General features: G+C 46.4%; 1 protein-coding gene across 1 annotated transcript; it reads left to right on the top strand.

Annotated features, from left to right (window-relative positions):
- Positions 1-450: 450 nt before the first annotated feature.
- Positions 451-19,725, top strand: FRMD8 (FERM domain containing 8). The gene is made up of 11 exons (XM_034427246.2): positions 451-531; positions 2,402-2,483; positions 2,973-3,140; positions 5,886-5,987; positions 8,326-8,384; positions 10,746-10,912; positions 12,513-12,734; positions 13,461-13,584; positions 14,729-14,872; positions 15,916-16,102; positions 18,802-19,725. Exons 1-11 carry the CDS (start codon positions 466-468, stop codon positions 18,918-18,920), a joined length of 1,440 nt encoding a protein of 479 aa, XP_034283137.2. The 5' UTR covers positions 451-465; the 3' UTR covers positions 18,921-19,725.
- The last annotated feature ends 6,986 nt before the right edge of the window (positions 19,726-26,711 follow it).

The raw sequence follows: 26,711 nt of genomic DNA, 5'->3' as shown, positions 1-26,711 counted from the left end.
TCGCAACGGATCCCAGAGTTTTTGCGCTGAGTGGGCCCGTCCCCCCTCCCAGTCCTCCGATGACGTCAATATAGCGCCGTAGGGTAGGGGGGGGAAGCAAACCAAAGGGGCCCGCCCGCATTGATTCTCAGGACGCCGGAGAGGGGAGGTGGGGAGTTCTTCAATATAACAAATAAAAAAAAATCATAACTTGAATAATGTTAGGGTTGGAAATTCCTCTAGCAAAGATAGCCTTGTGGACTTCAACTCCCAGAATTCCTCAGCCAGCATGGCTGGCTGAGGAATTCTGGGAGTTGAAGTCCACAAGTCTTAAAAGTGCCCTGTGCAAATAACACTTCCTGTTTCTTTACCAGCCCTCCTCCCTAAGTCCCTCCCAAAATGTCGTCATTGGGTAGAGGAGGCGGGGGGGGGGGAGGAGGAGAGCAAGGAGCACAGCCAATGATTTAACCGGGAAAGGGTGACGTCATGTGGGATGGGTGGGGTCCAACTAGTGGAACTTCAGAAAAAGCTTTACAAGGAAAGGCGGAGGAGGTAGGAAAAGTTTGGGATTTTGTTCCGGGGGGGGGGGGGGGGGCTGGGATTTTGTTCTTGGTGGTTTTCTTGCAGACGTTTCATGACCCAACTAGGGAACATCATCAGTGCTTGAAGTGAAAGGTGTTGGCAGAGAGGAGGAGGGCTCATCAGGGATAGAATGGAGTGGGGTTTGTAGAGGAAATGGAGGAGGAGGAAGAAAAGGAGGAGAGGAAGAGGAGGAGGGGACCTTGGTGACCTCTGAGCTTGGTGGTTTTCTTGCAGACGTTTCATGACCCAGTTACGTAACATCATCAGTCCTGGAAGGGTTTTTCTTCCCATCCGGTTTCACTCTCCTGTTTCCTTGGGATGAGACCTTTATTGCTATTGAGCCTTTTTTATTTGATCCCAATATATGTGGGAAATATATTTTCCTTAATCCCAGTTACCTTGCCTTGCCTTCCAGCCCCCACTTAGGTTGGCTAAATCATGGCTATTCTCTTGCTATTAATATAGGTAGTCTTCAATTCACAACCACAACTGAGCCCAACATTGCTGTGGCTAAAGCGAGACAGTTGTTAAGTGAGTTTGGCCCCATTTTACGACCTTCCTGGCCACGGTTGTTAACGGAATCACTGCGGTTGATAAGTTAAGGAACCCGGTTGTTAAGCGAACCTGGCTTCCCCGTGGACTTCGCTTGTCGGAAGGTCGCAAAAGGGGATCAGGTGACCCCGGGACACTACGACCGTCATAAATATGAGTCGGTTGCCAAATATCTGAATGTAAATCACGTGACCACGGGGATGCCGCAACGGTCCTAAGTGTGAAAAATGGTCCTAGGTCACTTTTTTCAATCCTGTGATAACTTCAGTCACTAAATGAACTGTTGCAAGTCAAGGACTAGTGGGGATTGCGGGGGGAATCAGAGGTGGGTTTCAGCAGGTTCTGACCAGTTCTGGAGAACCGGTAGGGGAAATTTTGAGTAGTTCGGAGAACTGGTAGTAAAAATTCTGACTGGCCCCGCCCCCATCTATTCTCTGCCTCCCGAGTCCCAGCTGATGGAGAAGAAATGGGGATTTTACAGTATCCTTCCCCTGGAGTGGGGAGGGAATGGAGATTTTACAGTATCCTTCCCCTGCCATGCCCACCAAGCCACGCCCACCAAGCCACACCCACAGAACGGTAATAAAAAAAATTGAAACCTACCACTGGAGGGGAATGCAGCCTGTCATAGCATGTTGCATAGGTTTTAATGCCACAATGTCCTGTCATGTTCTGTTAATACCCATTTAAACATCTGAGCATGTTACAAAGCCTTTGGCTAGGCTGAGAAATGAATATTGGACCACAAGGGAGGATGAGAAGGCCAAAGAATGGAGGCCTTTGAACTCTGGTGCTGGAGAAGACTCCTGCTGTGAGTCCCTTGGACCGCAAGGCCATCCAACCGGCCGGTCCTAGAGGAGATCAACCCTGACTGCTCTTGAGAAGGCCAGAATCCTGAAGAGGAAACTCAAATCCTTTGGCCACCTAAGGAGAAGGAAGGAAGGACTCCCTGGAGAAGAGCCCAATGCTGGGAACGATGGAGGGCAAAAGAAGAAGAAGAAGGGGACGGCAGAGAAGGAGGTGGCTGGATGGAGTCACTGAAGCAGTCGGCGTGAGCTTAAATGGACTCCGGAGGATGGTAGAGGACAGGAAGGCCTGCAGGAACGTCGTCCATGGGGTCGCGATGGGCCGGACACGACTTCGCAACTAACAGCCGCCCTGAGTCTTTGGAGAGGGGCGGCATACAAATTGAATTAATAATTGAACTAATAAACAACAAAAGAAAGGAATATGTGCATATGTTTAATTTGTTGTCAAGCAAACTATTTGTTTTTCTTTTGGGTTACAGATGGAGGGGGACAAACTTATGGTCCCCCCCAGTGGGGATCAAGGCTCTCAGCGAAGTAGCGTCTCGTCCACCGGTCCTCGTGGTGAGTGAATGGAAATGCCCTGTATGTATGAGTGAAAATCAACATTTTCCTAAATGCATTTATTGTACGGCATATCATACACGGACTAGCAATATATGTTACCATTTCACTTAGATTAGTAAAACACAATAAAATATTCATGTTAAAAAGATCTATATTAAAAAAATCATTGTCTAGGCCAGGGGTCTCCAACCTTGGCAACTTCAAGCTTGGAGGACTTCAACTCCCAGCTTTGCTGGCTGGGGAATTCTGGGAGTTGAAGTCTAACTGTTGAAGCACAGCATCATTGATATTAAATAAATCAGATACTCGATCGGTAGTTGTCCTCATTTTACAGCCAGTCACGATTGGTGGATTTGTTTTTGGCTGTTTTTTTTTTCTTGAAGGAATTGTGTGAACCTAGAAAATTAAGTCAGCCATCGGATTGTCGTGCTGTGTGAACACCGCAGCTGTTACTCCTTTTTAACTCTTCCTTTCTTTCCACTTTAGCCCAGGACGTCCTGGTTTATCTTGTGGATGACACTGTGGTGCGTCTAACGATGGACAACCTGCCCTCCGTCACGGCTCACGAGGTGCATCGGATGGTGTTGGATGTGCTGAAGCTGCCCGAATATGCCCTCGAGATCTTTTCCCTGTGGCTCATCTCTCCCTTCCTTGGTAAGAAGTTGTTAGGATATGGTTTGAGCCTAACAAGTTGTCCAGGCGATATATGTGTTCTGTGACTTTAATATGAATACGTATTGTGTGACTTTAAAGCTTTACTGCTGATTCATTGTAATGCTGAGTCATGCTGTAATTAGATAATCACTAGCTGTAAACGTATTTAAGAAAGGTACTGTAAAGTATTCAGTTGATGATAAGCTACCATTGTGTGAGGAGTTGCTATCATTGTGCTATCATCGTTGGATGGATCTGCTACCATCGTGGTTTGTGAACCAGAGTGAGTTTGTTATTCTAACCAACTACTGTTTGTGTGGTAAGAAGAGTTTTTGTATCATTGGACTGATTTAACTGGCAAAGACTTGGATTGATTTAAAAGACTAGGAGGTGGTTTTTTCACTATAAAGTAAACTTTTGATAAACCAGTTTGAACATCTCTTATTCATTGCTCTCAGCAACGTTTCTCTGTGCTCTGCACTCTGCTGGTTGGTAACACAACAACAATATCCTTAACAGAACTGTTGTGGTCCGCTGGCAGCCTGCGGAGCTGGCAGCGGAGTCAGACAGTGAGGAGGCTGGGGAGGAACATGGGCCAGTCCTGGAGTCTGGGAAAGGCTCAGATGAGGGCTCTGTGTCGGTGTTCTGCGGATCCCAAAGAACGCAGCACACACACAGTCCGTACAAACCTTAGTTTACTAATTAAGGACTACTAATGAGCTTTCTTAGTAGTTGTTCAAACACAAGTACAGTTTAAATCAGTCTTTTCTGAACAAGGGCTGTTAATTTAACTTCATGAACAGCCAACAAGAATCCAAAGAATAATAATTCAATTCTGAGGCATAGTATTTCAGATAACCGTAATCTTACTGTGGTTGGCAGAATGCCCAGAAGCAATTTGCAGGAAAACTGACAAGAGAGAAACAAGAGCCGAATCAAATGTTTCTGGAATCAAGACGCGAAGGAATATGAACGAAGTTGTTTCCTGCAAATTGCATCAGTTGTTGTCCTTCCTTAAATAGGCTAGGGGAGTGGCCAATTAGCCCCAAGCCTTTCTCTTGAGGAGACCTCCTCCTGAGGAGCCACTCCTGCCTTTTAACAAATCTGCGCACTTGTGCATCGAGAAGAGGCTCCTCCTCTTCTTTCTCTTCACTTATGGGAGCTTCTGAAGACCCTGGCTGAATCCCTGCCTCCGGCACCACATCTTCTCCAGCCTCCTCATTGTCTGACTTGAGCGCCAGCTGCACAGGCTGCTGGCGCAGCACCACACCAGCCTCCTCTTCACTGTCAGAATCAGCTACTAACTGCACAGGCTGCTGACGGGCCACAACAGTTGGAGGCAGAGATGGGGCCAGGGCCATATGGGAGTTAAGTGCTGACTCTGGAGCCTCCAGAGTCTAACATCAGAGAGGAACAGGGGGAGCCTGTTCCCAGTGCGCGCATGCGCAGAGCTGCCAGAAGGCAAGAACAGTTAAGACAAAAGGGGCGACTCGGGAGTAAGGCTTGGAGATGATTGACCCCTCCCATAAGACATGAAGGTGGAGCAAAGGCACGTGAGCCTTTGCAGGAAGCATCTTTGTTCGTGCTGGTTGGTTTAAATTCTGAAGCTCCGTTTTGACTCTGTGCTCCGTGTGGCCTTGCAAAGTTCACTGCCAATTAGGCCTTTGGCAGCATGTCAAGGGAGATAAAGGTGGGTGCTTATCAGCCTCATCTCGAAGGACTGTGGCAGACTTCTTTACAAACTATTTATGACTCAACACGGGCTGTGAATGAACAGAATTCATAGCCGTTGAAATAGTTTTTGGGACTAATTGTGTGCTTTTTACTATCTCAGGAAGCCTAGGTCAGAACCAAGACTCCAAAGGTGTCTTCACTCTTCCTCCACCCTGCCCAGAGAGGCCTTTGTGGCGCTTTGGTTGAGATGGCAGGGATGTGAAGGGCAAGCAGTTGCCAGGTGGCCAGGCAAGAGCCGAATGGTTTGCCCTGGCTGTAGACTTCTTTGCTCTGTGCTCGCAATAACCCTCTTCGCTGCGCCAGGTGCAAACCTTGACGTTGTAAATGCAAGCATGCTAAACTTGGATTGTGGTCACCTTGGCTTGATACTTTGCTGGCTCAGCATGTTTGCGGTTATCCTCTTTGTGTGTCAATCTGTCGATCAGTCAGAATAGAGCTGGAAGGGACCTTGGAGGTCTTCTAGTCCAACCCCCTACTCAAGCAGGAGACCCTATGCCATTGCAGACAAATTGCTGTCCAGTCTAAAAACCTCCAGTGATGGAGCAGCCACAGCTTCTGGTGGCAAGCTGTTCCACTGGTTAATTGTCCTTACTGTTAGGAAATTTCTCCTTAGTTTCAGGTGGCTTCTCTCTTTGATCAGTTTCCGTCCATTGTTCCTTGTCTGGCCTTCAGGTGCTTTGGAAAATAGCTTGACCCCCTCCTCTTTGTGGAAGTCTCAATATTTTTTTTCTTTTTGTAATGTGACCAAAAACTGGATGCAGTATTCCAGGTGTGGCCTTACTAAGGCTTTGTAAAGTGGTACTAATGCTTCACGTTGCATCTGTTAATGCAACCGAGGGCTGTATTTGCTTTTTTGGGGGGGCTGCTGCCGTCCACAGCTGGCTGACGTTTAAGGGCCATCGTCCGCTAGGACTAAATTTGCTTTTTTGCAAAATCAATTTGGGACCCAAAAGGAAGGGCGTTGCTATAAACCCCATCGGCTGAGTCCGCCCTTCTCTTTCTGTCTTGCAGAGGTTCAGCTGAAGCCCAAACACCAACCGTACAAGGTCTGCCGGCAGTGGCAAGAGCTGCTCTTCCGTTTCACCGGCTGCTCTGTGGATGAGATCATGGAAGGTGCTTGCAATCTCCCTGGGCAAATGGGATACGTACGAAAGTCCCTTCTCTAATCCTTGAAAAAAATAAAAATAAATAAGAGCTGTTCTTTCACTCCAGTTCTGCACCTACAAGCCCAGAGCAGGAGCAATGCCATTTCACTGAGGGCCGCATCAGGGTTGTGTTTGACCTCGGGGGGCGGGAGGTTGGGGGGGGGCATAGCCAGCTCAATGTCACTCGTATTGGGAGGGGCTGTGGGGGCATTCCCAATACGGAAGTGCTAAGGCAGGACATCCCTCAGACCTTCCCTCCCTCTCATTATAATCTCTCTCCTTCCTTCCTTCCTTCCTTCCTTCCTTCCTTCCTTCCTTCCTTCCTTCCTTCCTTCCTTCCTTCCTTCCTTCTTCCCTGCCTTCCTTCCCTATTTCTTCCTTTGCTTCCATTCTTCCTTCCTTCCTTCTTCTCTGCCTTCTTTCCCTATTTCTCCCTTTGCTTCCATTTTTCCTTCCTTCCTTCTTCCCTGCCTTCTTTCCCTATTTCTCTCTTTGCTTCCATTTTTCCTTCCTTCCTTTCCTTTCCTTCTTCCCTGCTTTCCTTCCCTATTTCTCCCTTTGCTTCCATTCTTCCTTCCTTCCTTCTTCCCTGCCTTCTTTCCCTATTTCTCCCTTTGCTTCCATTTTTCCTTCCTTCCTTCCTTTCCTTCTTCCCTGCCTTCCTTCCCTATTTCTCCCTTTGCTTCCATTCTTCCTTCCTTCTTCCCTGCCTTCTTTCCCTATTTCTCCCTTTGCTTCCATTTTTCCTTCCTTCCTTCCCTCTTCCTTCTCCTTTCTTCTTCCTTCCCCTCTTTCTTGCTTTTTCCTTCCTTGCTCTCTTCCCATCTTTCCTCTTTCTCTTTCTCCTCTCCTGTTTCTTCTTGCATGCTCAAATGCAAAAGGGGAAGAAAGATTTCTCCTTTAATTTTGTGTTCAGTTTGTTTTGCTAGCCCTCTGCCAGCAAAAACGGAGCCCTTGGAGGGGGCTGTGTATGGCCTTCCTGAGCTCCATTTTCACTGGCAAAGGCACCGCGAGCCGGTCCTTTGCTGTTTCCAGGGCGGCCCCCCACGGGCCAGATCTAAGCACCCCATGGGCAGGATCTGGCCCACAGGCCTTGAGTTTGAACACCCCTGGCCCAGAGTGTGATGCACCATGTTGGAGTAGCTAAAATTGGGTAGTTTTCTTAGCCTCTTGTGTTAACCCAACGTTCGGGAGAAACTTTCGGCTTATTTGTTTGAGCATTCACATGAGTGCATTCTTCAACTTTTGTTAACCCAGGTTAAGGGTCAAGCATGTTATTCACATGGGAATCCAGGTGCAGAATTCGAGTGTTACAGGAGCATTTGGCCTTTACCTGCAGGTGTCCTTAAGGCAAAAATTATTCATTCATTCATTTATCCATCCATCCATTCATTCGTCCATCCCCCCCATTTCATCCACTCACCATCCATCTGTCTGTCCATTTATCCATCCATCCATCCATCCAAAAGGGGATCACATGATCCCAGGACACTGCAACAGTCCTAAATACGAGTCAATTGCCAAGCATCCAAATTTTGATCATGTGACCTGCTGCAATGGTCATAAGTATGAAAAATGTTCCTAAATCAATTTTTCAGTGCCATTGGAACTTCACACCGTCACTAAATGAATGGTTGTACAGTTGAGTCGAGGATTACCTGTATGGTGTGTGTGGTTTATACTGTTGGGAGGTTTATGGAACATATTTACAGATAGTCCTCGACTTACAACCACAGTCGAGCCCAAAATTTCTGTTGCCTATGCTTGTCCGAAGTTCACGTGACCTCAGGACACTGCAACTGTCATAAGTACCGGTCAGTTGCCAAGAGTCTGAATTTTGATCACATGACCATGGGGATGCTGCAATGGTCTTAAGTGTGAAAAATGGACATAACTCATTTTTTTCAGTGCCGTTTCAACTTCCAACGGTCACTAAGCAAACTGTTGTACAACCGAGGACTATCTGTATTCTTCTAAACTGAACTGCTAAGACAAGGTTTAGATTAGATTAACAGAGTTGGAAGGGACCTTGGAGGTCATCTAGTCCAACCCCCCGCCCAAGCAGGAGACTCTACACCCTTTCTCACAAATGGCAGTCCAGTCTCTTCTGGAAAGCCTCCAGTGATGAAGCTCCCACAACTTCCGAGGTGATACATTTCCAAAGTAGGTAACAAGTAAAATAATCCAATTCTGGGACTAATGCATAGAAGGTCTCCATTTTGTGCGTTTCCTTAAATTCTTCCCCAGGGGAACAAGGATTTTAAATCACAGCCTATCCCGTTTTTTTCCCCCTGACTTTCTCGCAGACGAACCGTCACTTCAATTCCGCAGAAATATCTTTTTTTTGAGACGGAAGGAGCTGCAGGTGAGTTCAAAGAGAGTCCAGCTGATCCTTGCAAAATCCATTTACGGCTTTAGGGCAGGATGTGGCCCTCCAACCCTGATTACAGTAGTGGCCAAAATGATAGAAACCTTTTGGGAAAAGTGTATTTTTGAGGTTTGATGGCTAATAACACCACTTTTTTGGGGGGGGAGTTTCAAGATAATCCTATTCCACTGCTGGAATGGCCTGGGAATCGCCCAATAGCCTTAACCCAATTGAAAATCTATGGAGCCAATTAAAGAAACTTGTTAGTCAGAAGAAACCTAGCAATAAAACCCGGTTAATAGAAGCCATCATTCAATCTTGGCTTCACATTATAAACAACTGCAGAACTAAAAGACTTGGTTCCCTCCATGGGAAGATGTTGTAAGGCCGTCATTCATGCTAAAGGTTACCCAACTAAGGATTAACTGACATGGGGATCATTTTTGTATCTCTAATTTTTTCTACATGTTTCCCTTTTCTTCTCTATACTGTAACTGCTATTCTAATAGCAAATCCTTCATAAAAGTTATTGCATTACATTCTTAATTAAATTATCTTTCCATTGATATATAATTTTATGGTACTACTCCAAAAAAAAGTGGTGTTATTACCATGTTTCCCTGAAAATAAAACCCTGTCTTATATTTTTTTGAACCCTGAAATAAGTGCTTGGCCTTATTGCCATGGGCTAAAAAGCCCAATTGGGCTTATTATCAGGGGATGACTTATTTTGGGGGAAACAGGGTAGCTAGTTTTAGAAAATACACTTTTCCCAAAAGGTTTCCATAATTTTGGCCACTACTGTACATACCAACCCCTCATAGGTTGAGCCAGTTGCAAGTTAGAACCACAGCAGAAAATTTTCAACACTTCATTTCAGAAACCCAAATATTGTTTAATAATCCTTGCTGAATAGAGCTTTGTTTTCTTTTCTCTTAGAGGTCTTGAAAAAGACAAACAAACCCTAAGAGGTGTGAGGATTTTGGTTATTCCAAAAATTGGGGATTTTTCTACCCAAATCCTTGTGATCTTCCCTTGTTTGTTTTGGGGGTGCAAAGGGGTAGGGATGACAGGGTAAAGAAAACTCTATAAAGTATAATTGACTTGACTTGCTGTCTTTTTGCCATTATGGAATCGTTAAAAACCTAAATGTCACGATTCTTTGTATGACGAGAATGCAGAAAAGGGATTAATGGATACGTTGATTAATGACATGTAGATATATCGTTCACTTTTGATGGAACGCAATTCATCCTGCCTTTACGCCCGTGTAATTTCCTTGGGAATAGTATGGAAATGGATTATTGACATTCTGTAATTTAGAATAAAATAGAATAACAGAGTTAGAAGGGACCTTGGAGGACTTCTAGTCCAACCCCCTGCTCTAGCAAGAAACCCTACACCATTTCAGACAAATGGTACAAATTTTGTTTTGGGATATCTTTCTTTCTTTCTTTTTTTAACTTCTCTGTCCTGCCCTGGAGTTTCCTTGTCCCCCTCCCAAGTACAGTTGGCCTCGACTTACGACCGCAGTCGAGGCCAAAGTTTCTGTGGCTAAGCGAGACATTTGTTAGGGTAAATCTTGCCCCATTTTACGACCTTCCTTGACTCCATTGTTAAGTGAATCACTGCAGCTGGTAAGTTAGTAAAACCCGGTTGTTAAGTGAATCTGGCTTCCCCCGTTGACTTCGCTTGCCAGAAGGTCGCAAAAGGGGATCACGTGACCCTGGGACACAGCAATGGTCATAAATGTGAGTCAGTGGTCAAGCAAGCATCCGAATTTTGATCACATGATCATGGGGAGGGTGCAAAGGTTGTAACTGGGCGTAACGGTCCTACGTCAACTTTTTTTCAGTGCCGTTGTAACTTTGGACGGTCGCTAAACGAACTGTTGTAAGTCCAGGACTGCCTGGTGTTCATCTGCTTGATGATGTTACCCATAAAATGCGCCCCAAAATAATACCGTGTTTCCCCGAAAATAAGACCCTGTCTTATATTTTTTTTTGAACCCCAAAATAAGCGCTTGACCTTATTTTCGGGAAGGTCTTATTATTTTGGGTTGTGTGGAGCAAGGCAGGGCTCCTCTTGCCGTCTTACCTGATTTCCAGCTCTGCATTTAAATATTTTCGGGGAGGGCTTATTTTTTGGGGGAGGCTTATTTTAGCACATGCTCTCAAAAGCCTGATTGGGCTTATTATCAGGGGAGGTCTTATTTTCGGGGAAACAGGGTAAGACCTCCCCGAAAATAAGGCCAAGCGCTTATTTCGGGGTTCAAAAAAAACATAAGACAGGGTCTTATTTTCGGGGAAACACGGTGGCTGATCTTTGAGATCCTGTATGGTTTTTTTTTTCCTCCAGATTCAAGATGAAGACGTTCTGCGGCTCTTGTACGAAGAGGCCAAGTACAACGTTCTGGAGGGAAGGTATCCGTGTGACCCGGCCGATTGTGACGCATTGGGAGGCCTGGTTTGCCGAATCAACTTAGGCCCCTACAACCCGGAGGAGCACACGGCTTCCTTCCTGAAGTAGGTGGAACCCAAACAGCAACTGAATTCTGTGTTTCTCGAGGCTAATGGCCAAATACTGGAAAGGTTTCTTTGAAGCAGAGGGGAAGCAAGAGTGGTGAAAAATTAAGAGTTAGAAATAATGGTGAAAAACATGTACAGGTAATCCTCAGCTTACCACAGTTCATTTAGTGACCATTCCAAGTTACTAGATAAAGTGACTTATGACCATTGTTCACGGTTATGACCGTTCCAGCATCCCCATGGTCATTTGATCAAAATTCAGATGTTCAGCAACTGACTATTTATGACCATTGCTCTGTCCCAAAGTCACGTGATTCCCATTTGCAACCTTCTGGCCAACAAACTCAGTGGTGAAGTCAGACTCACTTAACAACCATGTTGTTAAGAGGCATGGTGGCACAGTGTTTAGAATGCAGTACTGCAGGCTACTTCTGCTGACCGCCAGCAATTTGGCAGTTCGAATCTCACCAGGCTCAAGGTGGATTCAGCCTTCCGTCCTTCCGAGGTCGGTAAAATGAGGATCCAGATTATTGGGGGCAAAATGCTGACTCTGTAAACTGCTTAGAGAGGGCTGCAAAGCACTGTGAAGTGGGATATAAGTCTAAGTGCTATCTTCCTTCCTTCCTTCCTTCCTTCCTTCCTTCCTTCCCTTCCCTTCCCTTCCCTTCCCTTCCTAATGATTAGAATGCAATATTGCAGGCTAATTCTGCCCACTGCCAGGAGTTCGATCCTGCCTGGCTCAAGGTTGACTCAGTCTTCTGTCCTTCCAAGGTCGGTAAAACGGGGACCCAGATTGTTGGTGGAACAAGAGGCTGACTCTGTAAACTGCTTAGAGAGGGCTGTAAAGTACTGTGAAGCAGTATATGAGTCTAAGTGCTATTCTCCTTCCTTCCTTCCTTCCTTCCTTCCTTCCTTCCTTCTTCCCTAACTCCGCCCAGTCAGGAGTTTGATTCTGCCTTATATCCTTCCAAGGTCGGTAAAATGAGGACTCAGATTGTTGGGGGCAAGAGGCTGACTCTTTACAGACTCCCTAAACCGCTTAGGGAGGGCTATAAAGCACTGTGAAGAAGTATATGAGTCTAAAAGCTGTTGTTATTTTCCTTCCTTCCTTCTGTCCGTCCTCCCTTCCCTTCCCTTCCCATCCCAGTGGTTAGAATGCAATATTGCAGGCTAATTCTGCCCACTTCCAGGAGTTCGATCCTGACTGGGTCAAAGTTGACTCAGCCTTCCTTCCTTCCGAAGTGGGAAAAATGAGGTCCCAGCTTGTTGGGGGCAAGAGGCTGACTCTGTAAACCACTTAGAAGAGGGTTCTAAAGCACCATGAAGGGGGATATAAGTCTAAGTGCTCTTGCTAACTTAACAACTGCAGTGATTCACTTAACAACTGAGGCAAGAAAATTCATAAAATGGGGCAAAATTCAATTAACAAATATCTGACTTAACAACAGACATTTTGGGCTCAGCTGTGGTCATAAGTCGAAGATCACCTATATATATTCTGTTCTGTTCTGAAAGCAGGGAGGGGAGCAAGGACAGAGAACCGCTGGCTGAGTGGGAACTTCTGTTTTTTTAAATTTTGTTTTTCCTTCCTTCCTAGAGAGAAGCTGGATTGCTTCCTGCCCTCCCACCTTTGCCACAGAGGCCACAAGCTCTTTGCCAGCCTTCGGAAACGGGGCGGCTCTCGCCTGCCTGTCAGCGAGCAGGGTCTCCTGCGTGCCTTCCGTGAGGTCCCGGAGGCAGGGGCTTGCGAAGAACACGCCACTCTGCTCAGGTTGTACCACGCCTACCTGCAGAAGTCCCACGAGCTTCCGTATTATGGGTAGGTTTGGGTGGCTGCGTGGAACTACGAGACCCAGGAAAACTCTGACGAGTGTTGGCAGCAGAGTCAGACAATGAGGAGGTTGGGGAGGAATGTGGGCCAGGCCTGAAGTCTGGGGAAGTCCTGGACGAGGGCTCTGCATCGGAGGCAGAGAGGGGGCCAAGGCCATCTGGTAGTTCTTTGCTGCCTCCCGAGTCTCCAGAGTCTGACATCAGCGAGGCAGAAGAACAGCGGGAGCCTGTTCCCAGTGTGCGCATGCGCAGAGCTGCCAGGACACAGGAACAATTAAGGAAACAGGGTCGACTTAGGAGTAAGGCTTGGAGATGATTGGCCCCTCCCATAAGACATAAAAGAGGAGCAAACGGGACGTGAGCTTTTGCAGGAAGCAGTTAGTTCATCTGGCCGATTGAAGATTTGAAAATTCTGCTTGTGACTCTCTGCTAAGTTTGGCCTTGCCTTGTGTGTGGCAATTAGTTCTCTGGCAGCGTTCCAAGGGAGATAAGGTGGGTGTTTGTAAACACTCCCCTGAAAGACTGTTTGTGAAGCCTGTCGGACTGGGAAGGACAATAATTCACAGCCGTATGAATAAAAGAGGTTTGCCGGGACTAAGATTGTGCTGTATACTTTCTACGGAAGCCTAGGTCAGGAAGTAAGGCATCATTCGGTCACAAATCATGAATGATACTCTTTTGTCTGCCTCCTCCCTCCCTCCCTCTCTCTCTGCAGCTGCGCCTTCTTCTTTGGGGAAATAGACAAGCCGGTCCAGGGGTTACTACATCGGGCCGGACGTAAAGCTGTGACGGTGGCCATTAGCCTGGAGGGCGTCTATATCATAGACAGCAAAGAGAAGGTAAAACCGGGGAGGGCGGTTTGTGGGTTGGCCGAGCCGTTTGGGATTCTTCAGCCTTTTTATGGATCTGACTTACTGCTTAGTTGAGGTGGCCTGTTATTAGATTAACAGAGTTGGAAGGGACCTTGTAGGTCATCTAGTCCAACCCCCTGCCCAAGCAGGAGACCCTACACCGTTTCTGACAGATGGCAGTCCAGGCTCTTCTGGGTTGATTGTTCTGACTTATTCAGTACAGGGGGATCCTCAACTTACAACTGTTCATTTAGTGACCAAAGTTAGAACAGCACTGAGAAAAGCGATTTAGGGCCGTTTTTTCACACTTATGACCATTGCGGCATCCTCATGGCCACGAGAGTAAAATTCAGACATACCTCTGATATAGAGGTAGTCCTCAATTTACAACAGTTCGTTGAGTGACCGAAGTGACTTAGGGCCATTTTTCACACTTTTGATCCATTGCGGCATCTCCATGATCAAAATTCAGACGCTTGGGTCAACCGACTCATTTATGACAGTGGCGGTGTCCCAGGGGGTGTGTGTATGTCCCGGGATCCCCTTTTGCGATTTTTGAACAAGCCAAGTCAATGGGGGAAGCCAGATTCACTTAAAGAACCATGTTGCTAATTTAACAACTGCAGTAATTCGCTTAACAACTGTGGCAGGAGAGGTCATAGAATGGAGCAAAGCTCACTGGACAAATCTCGTTTAAGAACCGAAATTCTGGGCTCCATTGTGGTCGTAGGTCGAGGACTACCTGTAAGGGTTTTCTTTCAAATTCAGAAAGGTAAAGGTAAAGGTAAAGGTTCCCCTCACTCAAATGTGCTAGTCGTTCCCGACTCTAGGGGGCGGTGCTCATCTCCGTTTCAAAGCCGAAGAGCCAGCGCTGTCCGAAGACGTCTCCGTGGTCATGTGGCTGGCATGACCCAATGCCAAAGGCGCACGGAACGCTGTTCCCTTCCCACCAAAGGGGGTCCCTATTTTTCTACTTGCATTTTTTACCTGCTTTCGAACTGCTAGGTTGGCAGAAGCTGGGACAAGGAACGGGAGCTCACCCCCGTTACACGGCACCAGGGATTTGAACCACTGAACTGGACAAAATTGCTGAAAGGCCCTTCCGGATAAAACTTTTCTACCTTCCTTGCAGTATGTTCTGCTGGGCCTGCGCTTCCAGGAGTTATCGTGGGATCACACGTTTCCAAGCGAGGAGGAACATATCCTGTGGTTGGAATTTGATGGGGAAACTGAAGGCCGGCAAGTGAACAAGTTGCTCAAGATTTACTCTAAGCAAGTATGTGTATGCTGGGAGAGATATTTAAACTTTAGTGGGTGCGGGTGTCACATAGTAATTTACGTTACAATTAAACCTATTTTCTGAGCTCAGTTCATGGGTGGGCTGCTGGGGGTTTGCAGGGTTTCGGGGGAAACCTCTAGCTAAGATTCTGTGCAGTTTGGAGAACCCCCAAATCCCACTCCTGGCTGGCCCCACCTACCCCACCCCTCCCAGGAGCCCCCAGGCGGCCCATTTTGGATGCAGGTAAGTGCAGGGCGCGCGTGGAGGCTCGGGGAGGGCAAAAAACGGGCCTACCGGAAGTTCGGGAAGGCCAGAACAGCCTCCAGAGGGCCTCCAGAGGGCCTCCGGAACCTGGGGAGGCTGTTTTCGCCCTCCCGGAGGCTCGAAAAAAGCCCCTGGAGCCTGGGGAGGGCAAAAAGCCCCCCCCCCAGCCGTGGTGCAGGAGGCTGACTAGGCCACACCCACTGTGGCCACATCCACCCAGCACCCAGGCAGAGAACCTCTTGCTAAAATTTTTGAAGCCCACCCTTGGCTCAGTTGTGGTCGTAATTCGAGGACTGCCTGTATCGTTTTTCCTTTCTGCCATTCCACACTTTTCTTCACTTTTCTCCAAACATAGTGTTAGAATATACAAGCAGTGCTCGACTTACAACAGTTTGTTTAGTGACCGCTCAAAGTTACAACAGCACTGAAAAATGTGACGTAGGACCGTTTTTCAGACTTAGGACCATTGCAGCCACACAATCACACGATCAAAATTTAGGTGTTTGACAACTGACTCGTATTTATGACAGTCGCAGCATCCCGGGGTCACATGATCCCCTTTTGCGACCTTCTGACAAGCAAAGTCCATGGGGAAAGCCTGATTCGCTTAACAACCAGCTGCAGTTATTCGCTTAACAACTCCAGCAAGAAAAGTCATAAAATGGGGTAAAACCTCGCTTAACCAATGTCTCGCTTGGCAACATAAATGTTGGGCTCAATTATGGTCGTAGGTTGAGGACTACCTGCATTAAATGGACCCGTTTCTCTTTTTACAGGCTGAATTGATGAGTAGCCTAATCGAATATTGTATTGAGCTGAACACACATGCCAGGGGGCTGGATTCAGAGCCCACCACGGCCGCAGTGCCCACGTCTGATCAGCAGCCACCCAAAATTCAGCGTCAGAGCAGCGTGCTCTGTAGCCGGATCCAGCGTTTAGCCACCATAGACTATGTTGAGGAAGGTAAGCTGGTGAAACTGTGAGTAATTCCGAGAGGGATCTTGGAGTCTTAGTGGGCAACCAGCTAAATAGGAGCCAGCAGTGTGCAGCGGCAGCCAAAAAAGCCAATGCAATCCTAAATTGCATTCATAGAGGGATACAATCAAGATCAAGGGAGGTACTAATACCACTCTATAAAGCCTTAGTAAGACCACACCTAGAATGTTGCATCCAGTTTTGGTCAATACACTATAAAAAAAGATGTTGAGACTCTAGAAAGAGTGCAGAGAAGAGCAACCAGGAGAATTAGGGGACTGGAGGCTAAAACATATGAAGAACAGTTGCAGGAACTGGGCCTGGCTAGTCTAGTGAAGAGAAGGACCAGGGGAGACATGATAGCATCTTCCGATATTTGAGGGGCTGCCCCAGAGAGGAGGAAGGGGGTCAAGCTATTTTCCAAAGCACCCGAAGGCCAGACAAGGAAGAATGGATGGAAACTGATCAAGGAGAGATTCAACCTGGAAATAAGGAGGAATTTTCTGACAGCGAGAGCAATCAACCCATGGAACAGAAGTTGCCTTCAGAAGTTGTAGGAGCTTCATTACTGGAGCCTTTCAAGAAGAGGTTGGACTGCCATTGGTCAGAAATGGTGTAGGGTCTCCTGCTTGGACGGGGGGTTGGACTAGATGACCTACAAGTTCCCTTCCAACCCTGTTAAATCTGAATCTGAATCTTTCCTGCTTGTTAGAAATTGTACTTTCTAAGAAACACGATACTCAATTGCATCTGTTCTTCATTCATCCAGCAGCATTCTTCTTAGCAAAATGCATTTATTAGTTAGGTCAGCTCACTAGAATTTTCTTATACTAGGATGCCTTACACCCAGTTGCTAAATATGTGGGACCCAAGGAACATAGAGAATTGCTTTTTCCTGCTTGTGAGAAACGGTGCTGGACTAAATAACTCTTTAAATTTGGGCCAGGTAGTCTCTTCTTTGGATGAAATTAACTGTAGGCAGCAGCTGCTGAGCTACCTATTCATTTGTATCTAGTCTGGTGACTGGATTAGAAGATTGATGTGCTGAAAAGCAACGTTCTAGTTTTAAGCGTAGTCAACATTTTCTGCATTATCTATGGAACTTGGAGGTATTCATGGAAACTAAAAATGAAATGTTCAAGGGTTTGTTAAAAGTATGCAGGGCTATCCAATAAAAAAAAATAAAAATAAAAGTGAGGTATAGTGTTAGAGATGCGATGGCTCAGTGGCTAAGACACTGAGCTTGTCGATCGACAGTTCAGTGGTTCGAATCCCAGCACCACGTAACGGGGTGAGTTCCTGTTACTTGTCCCAGCTTCTGCCAACCTAGCAGTTCGTAAGCACGTAAAAAACAAATGCAAGTGGAAAAATAGGGACCAACTTTGGTGGGAAGGGAACAGCGTTTTCCGTGCGCCTTTGGCCTTGAGTCATGCCGGCCACATGACCACGGAGACGTCTTCGGACAGCGCTGGCTCTTCGGCTTTGAAACGGAGATGAGCACCGACCCCTAGCGTCGGGAACGACTAGCACAGATGTGCGAGGGGAACCTTTACCTTTACCTTATAGTGCTAGAAAGCATGGGGAACCTTGGCCCTTTTATGACTTGTCGACCTCAGCTCCCAGAATTCCTGAGCCAGCCATGCTGTATATATATATAGCCTTATGGAGGGCTATAAAACTGTAAAGATTCATAATATTTGTGCCCTAGAGAAGATGCTGATGGAGGAAATTGATTAGTGATTTGTCTGTAAGAATTTTTTAAAAAGGAAAGAAAATTTGTAACTAGGCTGTCAAATATCCCACTGGGATAATTTTTTTTTATTTGGAGATTGCATGATTCTTGCCAATAGGATTTGTAAATTATAGTTCCCGGTTTTGCACACCAACCGATACCTGTTCAACAAAGCCCTCATTAGGCTGTGATGTGTGAACTCAGACACTGATTGTTGTAGAGTTGGTATCTATGCTGTGATGGCGCAGTGGTTAGAAAAATGTACTGCAGGCTAATTCTGCTGACTGCCAGCAATTTGGCAGTTTAGTTCTCATGGGCTCAAGGTTGTCTCAGCCTTCCGTCCTCCAAGGTCAGTAAAATGAGGACCCAGATTGTTGGGGGCAAGAGGCTGACTTTGTAAACCACTTAGAGAGGGCTGGAAAGCACTGTGAAGTAGTATATAAATCCAAGTGCTATTGCTACTCCCTCCCTTCCTCCCTTCCTTCCTTCCTGTGTTCCCACAGTCTGGAGTTCAATCCTGAGTAGTTGAAGGTTGACTCAGCCTTCTGTCCTTCTGAGATCGGTAAAATGAGGACCCAGATTGTTGGGGGCAAGAGGCCGACTCTGAACTTATTAGAGAGAGCTGTAAAACATCGTGAAGTGGTATATAAGTCTAAGTGCTACTGCTTATTGCTCTGCTATTTATGTCATGGTGGCGCAGTGGTTAGAATACAGTATTGCAGACTAATTCTGCCAATTGCCAGCAGTTCGATTCTGACCGAATCGAGGTTGATTCAGCCTTCCATCCTTCCGAGGTCAGTAAAATGAGAACTCAGGTAGGTAGGGGCAATGTGCTGACTCTGTAAACCGCTTAGAGAGGGCTGTAAAGCACCGCGAAGCGATATATAAGTCTAAGTGCTACTGCTATTGCTCTGACTTTACTTATATGTCTGCATGCTTTTCTTCCTTGCTCCAGGGAAAGAGATCAAGAGGGTGAAACCTCGACGTACGACATCCTTCTTCGGCCGCCAGCTGTCGAATGCCCCTACCTCTTACTCAGCCGTACGGGCGGCAGAGAACTTGGAACAGGGCTGATCCCAATTTTGTTCCTGGGATAGAAAGAGGGACCAGACCACTTTGGGGCAAGGTGACTCAAAGGCCAGCATTATCCTTGACTCTGCCTTCAGGGGTTACTTGCTGTCTACCTCTTATCTCCAATTCCCCGTTGTATATTTCCTTGCAGTGGCAGGTTTCATTCCTGGGCTCAGCCTTACAGGGGTTGGGGGTTGTCAGAATATACCAAGCGACCTTATATCCAGATGTTGAGTTTATTCCTGGCATGCCACAGAGCTGCCGTTATCCCTGCTTACATAATGCCACAATTACGGTTTTTTTCCCCAAGACTCATTTGGCCACGAGTTGTCATCCTCAATTGCTGATTTCTTCCTGCTTCTGTATGATTTTTCAGAGGGGGGGGAAAAAGAAATTATCTCACAATCCTCATCTTGTCTGAATCCCAGTGTTTGTAGCTCAAACCTTTGGAACGAGGCTCAGGTTGAGGGAAGGAAGGCGCCCAAGGTGTTCTGGAAGGCAGAATGATAAAATTACACCCTTTTCTTTTTGCCATGTACTGTATAATTTGAGGAGCGAGGAGGGTCTTTTCGTTCCTCTTGAAATTTCTGTGCCTTTTGGGGGGGTTCTTGCTCCTCTTTTGTCCAAGGCCAAGAGAAATGCATCTGGCTGATCGCTGGTTTCTATCCCCTCTGAATTTGTTTGGAAACAAAGTGCTTTTGTTTTTTCCTGTTTAAAACAAACTGACTTCCATTTTCAGTCTCTGTTTGTCCACCTGTTTGACTTTTACCTAGGGGGTTGTTGCAATAAAAACAAGAATTAAAAAAAACACGCCTGCACTGTTCAAAAGAACACTACGTTCTTTTGAATTTATTCGTTTCTTAAGTGCTGCCTATCCTAATTAAATTCATGTTTCGCTAAGCCACCATTAATTTTGGCTGCTCAGATGAACAAAACGTGTTTTATTTAAGGCTGATTGTGCAATATGACCTTCCATTGCATTCACAGGGACTGGATAGGTCTATATTCACAAAATAGGATGGATGTGTTTGCACATGTAGTAAGTTACAATTGGGGGAGTGGGGGGGAGCATCTCCCAGCCAATATGCATGTGTATAATATCTCCATCCCACCCAAAATTAAAATGATAAACAATGAGCAAAATTTCTACAAGCAGTGAAGCGTTTCACAAAATGACTGGGTTTCTATAACATACTGTAGGAAGTTAGCACCCACCCCTTTCCTAGAAGAATGAAATATTTTAGGAAATATTAAAAAGGCAGAATATTATATTTCCCTGGATAAGAAATGGAGAAGCATGTTTTAAAGATGAAGCAGCTCCCATCTTCCTGCCCCCACCCTTTGTCAATGGGCCAGAGGCAGAAACTCAATCTTTGTCAATGGACCATCATCTGCAACACAATAGGACCCATCTAGCAACAGAAACTCACCACATGGCACCTGGGAAGATTACATCAGCCAGCAAGGCTAGCTAAGACCCCCGCCCCCTGGGAGTCTGACAACCAATCAGGATACTCTTTCTGGGCCCCAGGAAGTTCAAAGCCAGAGAGGGCATAAAACCCGGGGACTCACTGCGTCTCGGCCCTTTTCTGTTCAGGAACTCAAGCCATGTGATCCTGTCCACCATCAAACCATCTTTCCAAGCAGTCTCCATGTTTCCAGTGTCTTTTTCCCCACTTGGAGCTGAACCCAGAAGGATATTTCTTCCTACAATACTAAACCTAGACTTTGGTTTTTCACAACGCTCAGCATATGTGAACCATATACAGGTAGTCTTCGACTTACAACAGTTAATTTAGTTACCGTTCAAAATTACAACGGCAGTGAAAAAAAGTGATTTATGACCGTTTTTTCAGTTACAACCATAGTGGCATCCTCATGGTCACATGGTGTGTACATTCGGATGCTTGACAACAGAGTCATTTTTATGTCGTGGGATCATGCGATCCCCTTTTGCGGCCTCCTGACAAGCAAAGTCAATGGGCTGTGAGGACAATTCATTGGAACAGAAGTTGCCTTCAGAAAGAAGTTGTAGGTGCTCCCATCACTGGAGGTTTTTAAGGAAAGACTGGACAGCCATTGGGGGTTGGACTAGAAGACCTCCAAGGTCCCTTCCAGCTCTATTCTGATTAAACTTTTGTGTGGGAACTTTAGTTCTAGCCTGCTTTTGCTGCAACCAATAACCCTTCATAAAAGAACCTATCACTTCAAACAAATGGAGTCGAGGGTCTTTCTTTCCTAGGGACCCAGCTGGGGCAGGTCTGACACCCATTTTGAAAAGGATAAGGGATCATGCCACTAAAGGGCAGCTGTGATTGACATTACTGGGCATGTTCCAAAGTGAAGTCCAACTGTTTACAAACACTTGAGCGTGAGGATTCTTGTTGCTGTTCCCAATCTGGTCCACCAGAGGGGGTCAGTAGCTGCCAGAAATTTCTAAACCTCTGCTAAAATACGGTAAACCTGATTTTGCAGTTCTCAAAGTAGCCAAGCCTTCACACACAAGAAACCTCTATGCCTTCTGTTTAATGCTTAAGACAAGTTTGAAAAAGCCTCTGAGTCTTTTTTTTCATTGGGGGCGTTACTTGGAACCCCGACATTAGTATTGCTTTGGGAAATCTGGATATAACCTGCGAACTTAGCGAAAGCAAGATGTTGAGACTGGGGGAAAAGTGCGAAGAAGAGCAACTAAGACGATTAACGTCCTGGAGACAAAAACCTATGAAGAACGGCTGCAGGAATTGGGCATGTCTAGTTTAAAGAAAAGAAGGACCAGGGGGGACATGATAGCGGTCTTCCAGTATTTGAGGGGCTGTCATAAAGAAGAGGGGGTCAGCCTATTTTCCAAAGCACCAGAAGGCAGGACAAGAAACAATGGGTGGAAACTAATAAGGAGAGAAGCAACCTGGAATTAAGGAGAAACTTCCTTGCAGTGAGAACAATTAACCAGGGGAACTGCTTGCCACCAGAAGCTGTGGGTGCTTCATCACTAGAGGTTTTTAAGAAAAGAATGGACAGCCACCTGTCTGAAATGTTGTAGGGCCGTGATGGTGAACCTATGGCACGCGTAGCCATATCTGTGGGCACGCGAGCGTTGCCATAGCTCAGCTCCAGCACGTGTGTGCACCAGCCAGCTAATTTTTGGGCCTTCTGAGCCTACCAGACGTCAGGAAATGGGCAGTTTCCGGCCTCCAGAGGGCCTCTCGGGGGGTGGGGAAGGCTGTTTTCACCCTCCCCAGGCTCCAAGAAAGTCTCTGGAGCCTGGGGAGAGCAAAAAATGGGCCTTCTGGTCCCATCATGCCATCACGTGCCAAAAGCGGGGGAGCGCGGGGTGGTCGTGCACGCATGCACAGGGGGAGGGATGCAGTGAATTATGGGTGTGGGTCTGCGTGCACACGACCCACCCCACGCTCCCCGCGCTTTTGGCACACAACAGCAAAAGGGTTAGCCATCCCTATTATAGGATCTCCTGCTTGAGCAGGGGGATGGACTAGAACACTTCCAAGGTCCCTTCCCTCTATTCTGATTCAACGTTTTGCGCAGGAAGGCAGAGCTGAAGAAGCTTCTTGGATGAGAAGTGAAACGTCTTCGAAGAAAAACCAGAAAGTCTAGTTGCCTCTTGAAAAAGCACCTTAGGGACGGGTACGGTAAGAGTTTGCGAGACTCAGTTTAGGGGAGGGATACAGACGTGACGAAGATAATTGTGTTCTTCCTGCTGCTCTTCCTCTCCATTATGGAATGTGAAGCCCGGCTGTAGCCAGTAGCTCAGGTATGGTTTGAGGGCTGGGCAGTCATCACTTCTGCAGATCGCCTGGTGGTGACTCACCCAGAGGATGCAGAGCACGGGGCGGCACTCCTGATCTCTGCTGAGGGTGACGTGAACCAGAATTCACCTCCCAGTTTGCACGTCGCGCAGTCTGTAGGTGATAAAGACGATTGGGATGGCACAGACTGAGTGGGTAGGAGGTTGGAGGCGGCTACCCAAACGCCAATGGAAGCAGGATTTCCTCTCCAAACCCAAGTTACTTGTTTCCCTTGACAAGGGTAGGTTTGTTCATCACTAGGTTAGTCCTGAGAACTAACGGCTGTATTGAGAGGTCATGCTAATCCTCCCCCGTTTTAACCAGGATTAGGCTGAGTGTATGATTTAGCTAAGGTGCAACCAGCTCAGTTGAGTTTGAATCGGGCAAACCCAGAACATGATGTAACACAGGAACCAAGGTGGATGTGTTAAATAGGAACTTAACCCATGAATCATAATTGAATGTTGTGCAATATTGAGGGGGGCTTGTGTAACTCGTTTGCCAGAGGTGCTTTCTACATAGAAGTTAGACGAGATAGATGGTCTCTTCCAACTCTGTTTCTATGGCGCTCTTTAAAATTGGGTTTTCAGTTCAATTGTATAGAATGTGAAGCAGAGGTGGTATTCAGCCGGTTCGTGTAAACCGTTGGCAGAAATTTGGCTAAGGTCACCAAACTAGTAGCAATGGCCAGCTGGCCACGCCCCCGAACTGGTCCCCCAGTCGCTGCTCACTCGTCCTGCCTGTCATGTTCATCACCGCCATGTTCTTTGCACACGCGCATCCCATTGCCTTGCAAGTCCAATAGGATGCGCATGCGTGAAGAACATGTTGGCGACAGGAGCAGCTTTTTCCGCAACCTCCAGTATTTTTTGGCGGCCTGCGGCCAGCTGCCACAAAGTAGCTCTCAAAGAGGCTTCTTTGCCAGCCGCTATCCAGCATCGGCGGCTGGCTGGGGGCCGCCAAAAACTCCGGTCAGGTTGCCTTCCAGACTGGACCAGATGCCGCAGAAGGTAAGCAGTCCAAACAAAGAGGTGGTGGTGGGGGAGGAAGCGGGGTTAGGACCGGGGCCTCTAAAGGAGAGGAAACGGCGACTGGCAAAGGGATGGCGGGGGTAGATAGGTGGAAATTTTTTTAAAAATCCTGCCTTTTCCTGTGGGAGTGGATAGGTGGGGGGGGTCATGTGACTGAGTGGGCGTGGGTGAGTGAGGTCAAGCTGGCCACGCCCACTCAGTCACATGCCCATCTAGCCACGTCCAGCAAACCGGTAGTGAAAATTTTTGAAACCCCACCACTGATGTGAAGGATGGTTGTTTGTGTTTTATTTTTATAGTTATAGTGTACACTGAAGATGGCATTTAATTTCGTTGTACGAGGTGCAATGACAATAAACTAACTTAACTAAAAAAAAAATAAGATTATATCATTTTTGGTTCAGTGTATTGTAGGAACAAGTTCCCAATACAGGTAGTCCTCAATTTACAAACCACATTAAGCTCAACATTTAGGTTACTGAGAAATTGTAGAGTGATTTTTGCCTCATTTTATGACTTTTCTTGCCGCAATTCTTAAGTGAACCATTGCAGTTGTTAGTAACATGGTTGTTAAGTGAATCTGATTGCCTTGTTGACTTTGCTTGTCAGGTTACAAAAGGGGATCATGTGACCCTGGGACACTGCAACTGTCGCAGGTATGAGTCAGTTGGCAAGCATCTAAATTTTGATCACGTAACCAGGGGGAATGATTGCAATGGTCATGTGAAAAATGGTCATCAGTCACTTTTTTCAGTGCTGTTTTAACTCTGAACGGTCAGTAAGCGGACTGTTGTTAAGTCGAGGACCACCTGTATTTAAGCCAGTATGTTATTTACCTGGGACGTGACATGTTCTGGGAACAGAACCGTTGCATTTCAGCAACCTGGATTTTGAAGTTAGAATATTGTATGGATCCAACCATTATCCGAAGCCAAGCAGGAGAAACCAGGCAGGGGTTGAACAGAGTTTGTGGTTTCCATTCATCACACACCACTTCCTGTTGGACTGTGTCACAGGTGGGCGGGATCCGAGTCCCAAACTGGCATCAGAAGCAGGTCTGGAGGCCCCTGAGAAGCCCGTGACTCATCCTCTGGTTCAGCCTTGCTAGAAGCAGCTTCCAGCTCAGGGAAACAAATGTGTTTTTTTTTTTTTTCACACCGGCTTCATCCTTTGGTATGATGTTTGATGTGGAAACAACATCTGCTGTAAAGGATTTTTAACACAAATGTGCCGGCATTTCGGTTTTTCAGCTTGATCTTCCATCTCTCCTACCTCTCCCACTTTTGATTGGCGGGTCGTATGAAGAAAAGCCATTTTAGGCAGAAATGATCTAATATATTTATCGTTGAGGGCTCAAACCAGCTTGCAAAGTCCACTGACGCCTGAGTCAGCTGTCTTGTGATCACAAACATCCATAAAAGCTGGTACAGATGTTTGTTCCCTGCTTGTACAATGCATTTAACCCAATCAGATTACAGCAGGGAGCTGCATTCACAGGTTAGACTTGATTTGTGTTCCTCTTGGGAGCACTTTTTATGGTTTTCTGTTTATTTTATATAAAGCCATATAAATAGGTTTAGTCAATAACGGAGTTAGGAAAATTGTACACACACGACATATGAGAAACGATTAACCATCCTACAATAACTACCCTTTACATTACTGGCTGCGTATTTTCAACCAGCCACCTTAACTAATAAGGTAAAGGTAAAGGTTCCCCTCGCACATATGCGCTAGTCGTTCCCGACTCTAGGGGGCGGTGCTCATCTCCGTTTCAAAGCCGAAGAGCCAGCACTGTCCGAAGACGTCTCCGTGGTCATGTGGCCGGCATGACTCAACGCCAAAGACTCACGGAACGCTGTTCCCTTCCCATCAAAGGTGGTCCCTATTTTTCTACTTGCATTTTTTTTACATGCTTTAAAACTGCTAGGTTGGCAGGAGGTGGGACAAGTAACGGGAACTCACCCTGTTATGCAGCACTAGGGATTTGAACTGCTGAACTGCCGGACCTTTCAATTGACAAGCTCAGCGTCTTAGCCACTTAGCCACTGCATCCCTTTTTCTCGCTACTGGATTGCATTTTGTTAGCTTGTGTTTTTCAACTTCTTTCTGAGTCTTGAGCCCATCTTCTAAAGTGCTGCTATTCCTAACAGCTTGGTGTAATCTGAAAAATTGACGAGTTCCTCTTCTATCATTCTAAATTGTTATCAAGATGTTGAAGAATCCTGGGGTTCACCACTGCATACTCTTCTCCATAAAGCTGTAGTTCTATTGAGGACTAGACGCTGAATGGGGTTTGCCAGCCAGTTACAGATTCATCTGTCTACCTCACATTTTTTTGTATTATTAAGAATTAGTAAGTATATTGTCAAGATGGATTATAGTTATCACCTAAGCTAGGGGTCAGCAACCTGTGGCTCTGGAGCCGCATGTGGCTCTTTCATCCCTCTGCTGCAGCTCCGTCACTCAAAATATGCGTCACAACTGCCAACGTGCAACACCCACTGGCACACAATTTATAGAGCTTTTCAACCCCCAGTAGGCCAACCATGGGGGTTGAAAAGTTTCAGAAGAAAACAGAACGTTTAATTTGACTACATATGCTAGTTTTGTGGCCACTCAAGAAATAGTCAGGCACGGAAGGGTTTTGTGGCTCCCGGTGTTTTCTTTTCTGTGGGAAACGGGTCCAAATGGCTCTCTTGAGTGTTTAAAGTTGCCGACCCCTGACCTAAGCTATTATGGAATTCCTGAGATTAACTTTTCACTGATGGGCCTTTGGACTTCAAAATATGCTGAATTCAATTCTTATCATGTACAGCTAGCAATAGCCTGCTGGTTGTGGTTAATGGGTATTGGAGTCCAATATACAATATATGAAGTACACCCAAGACTAACGTTAAACATGAACGAAAATGATTTTTCACTTTTGCTATAAAGTTCATAATAAATGACACACCATA

This window comes from Pantherophis guttatus, chromosome 18, assembly GCF_059756535.1.
Source record: "Pantherophis guttatus breed Tessera chromosome 18, ASM5975653v1, whole genome shotgun sequence".
NCBI lineage: Eukaryota > Metazoa > Chordata > Lepidosauria > Squamata > Colubridae > Pantherophis > Pantherophis guttatus.
The sequence above is the reverse complement of the archived record's forward strand: the minus strand, read 5'-3'. Positions and strand labels throughout refer to the sequence as shown.

Excerpts from the sequence above, each read along its gene's own strand:
- FRMD8 (XM_034427246.2), top strand. The coding sequence starts at position 466 with ATGTGGGATGGGTGGGGTCCAACTAGTGGAACTTCAGAAAAAGCTTTA. Across the intron at positions 2,484-2,972 it reads CTCGTCCACCGGTCCTCGTG|CCCAGGACGTCCTGGTTTAT; the intron begins GTGAGTGAATGG and ends TTTCCACTTTAG. Across the intron at positions 12,735-13,460 it reads CACGAGCTTCCGTATTATGG|CTGCGCCTTCTTCTTTGGGG; the intron begins GTAGGTTTGGGT and ends CTCTCTCTGCAG.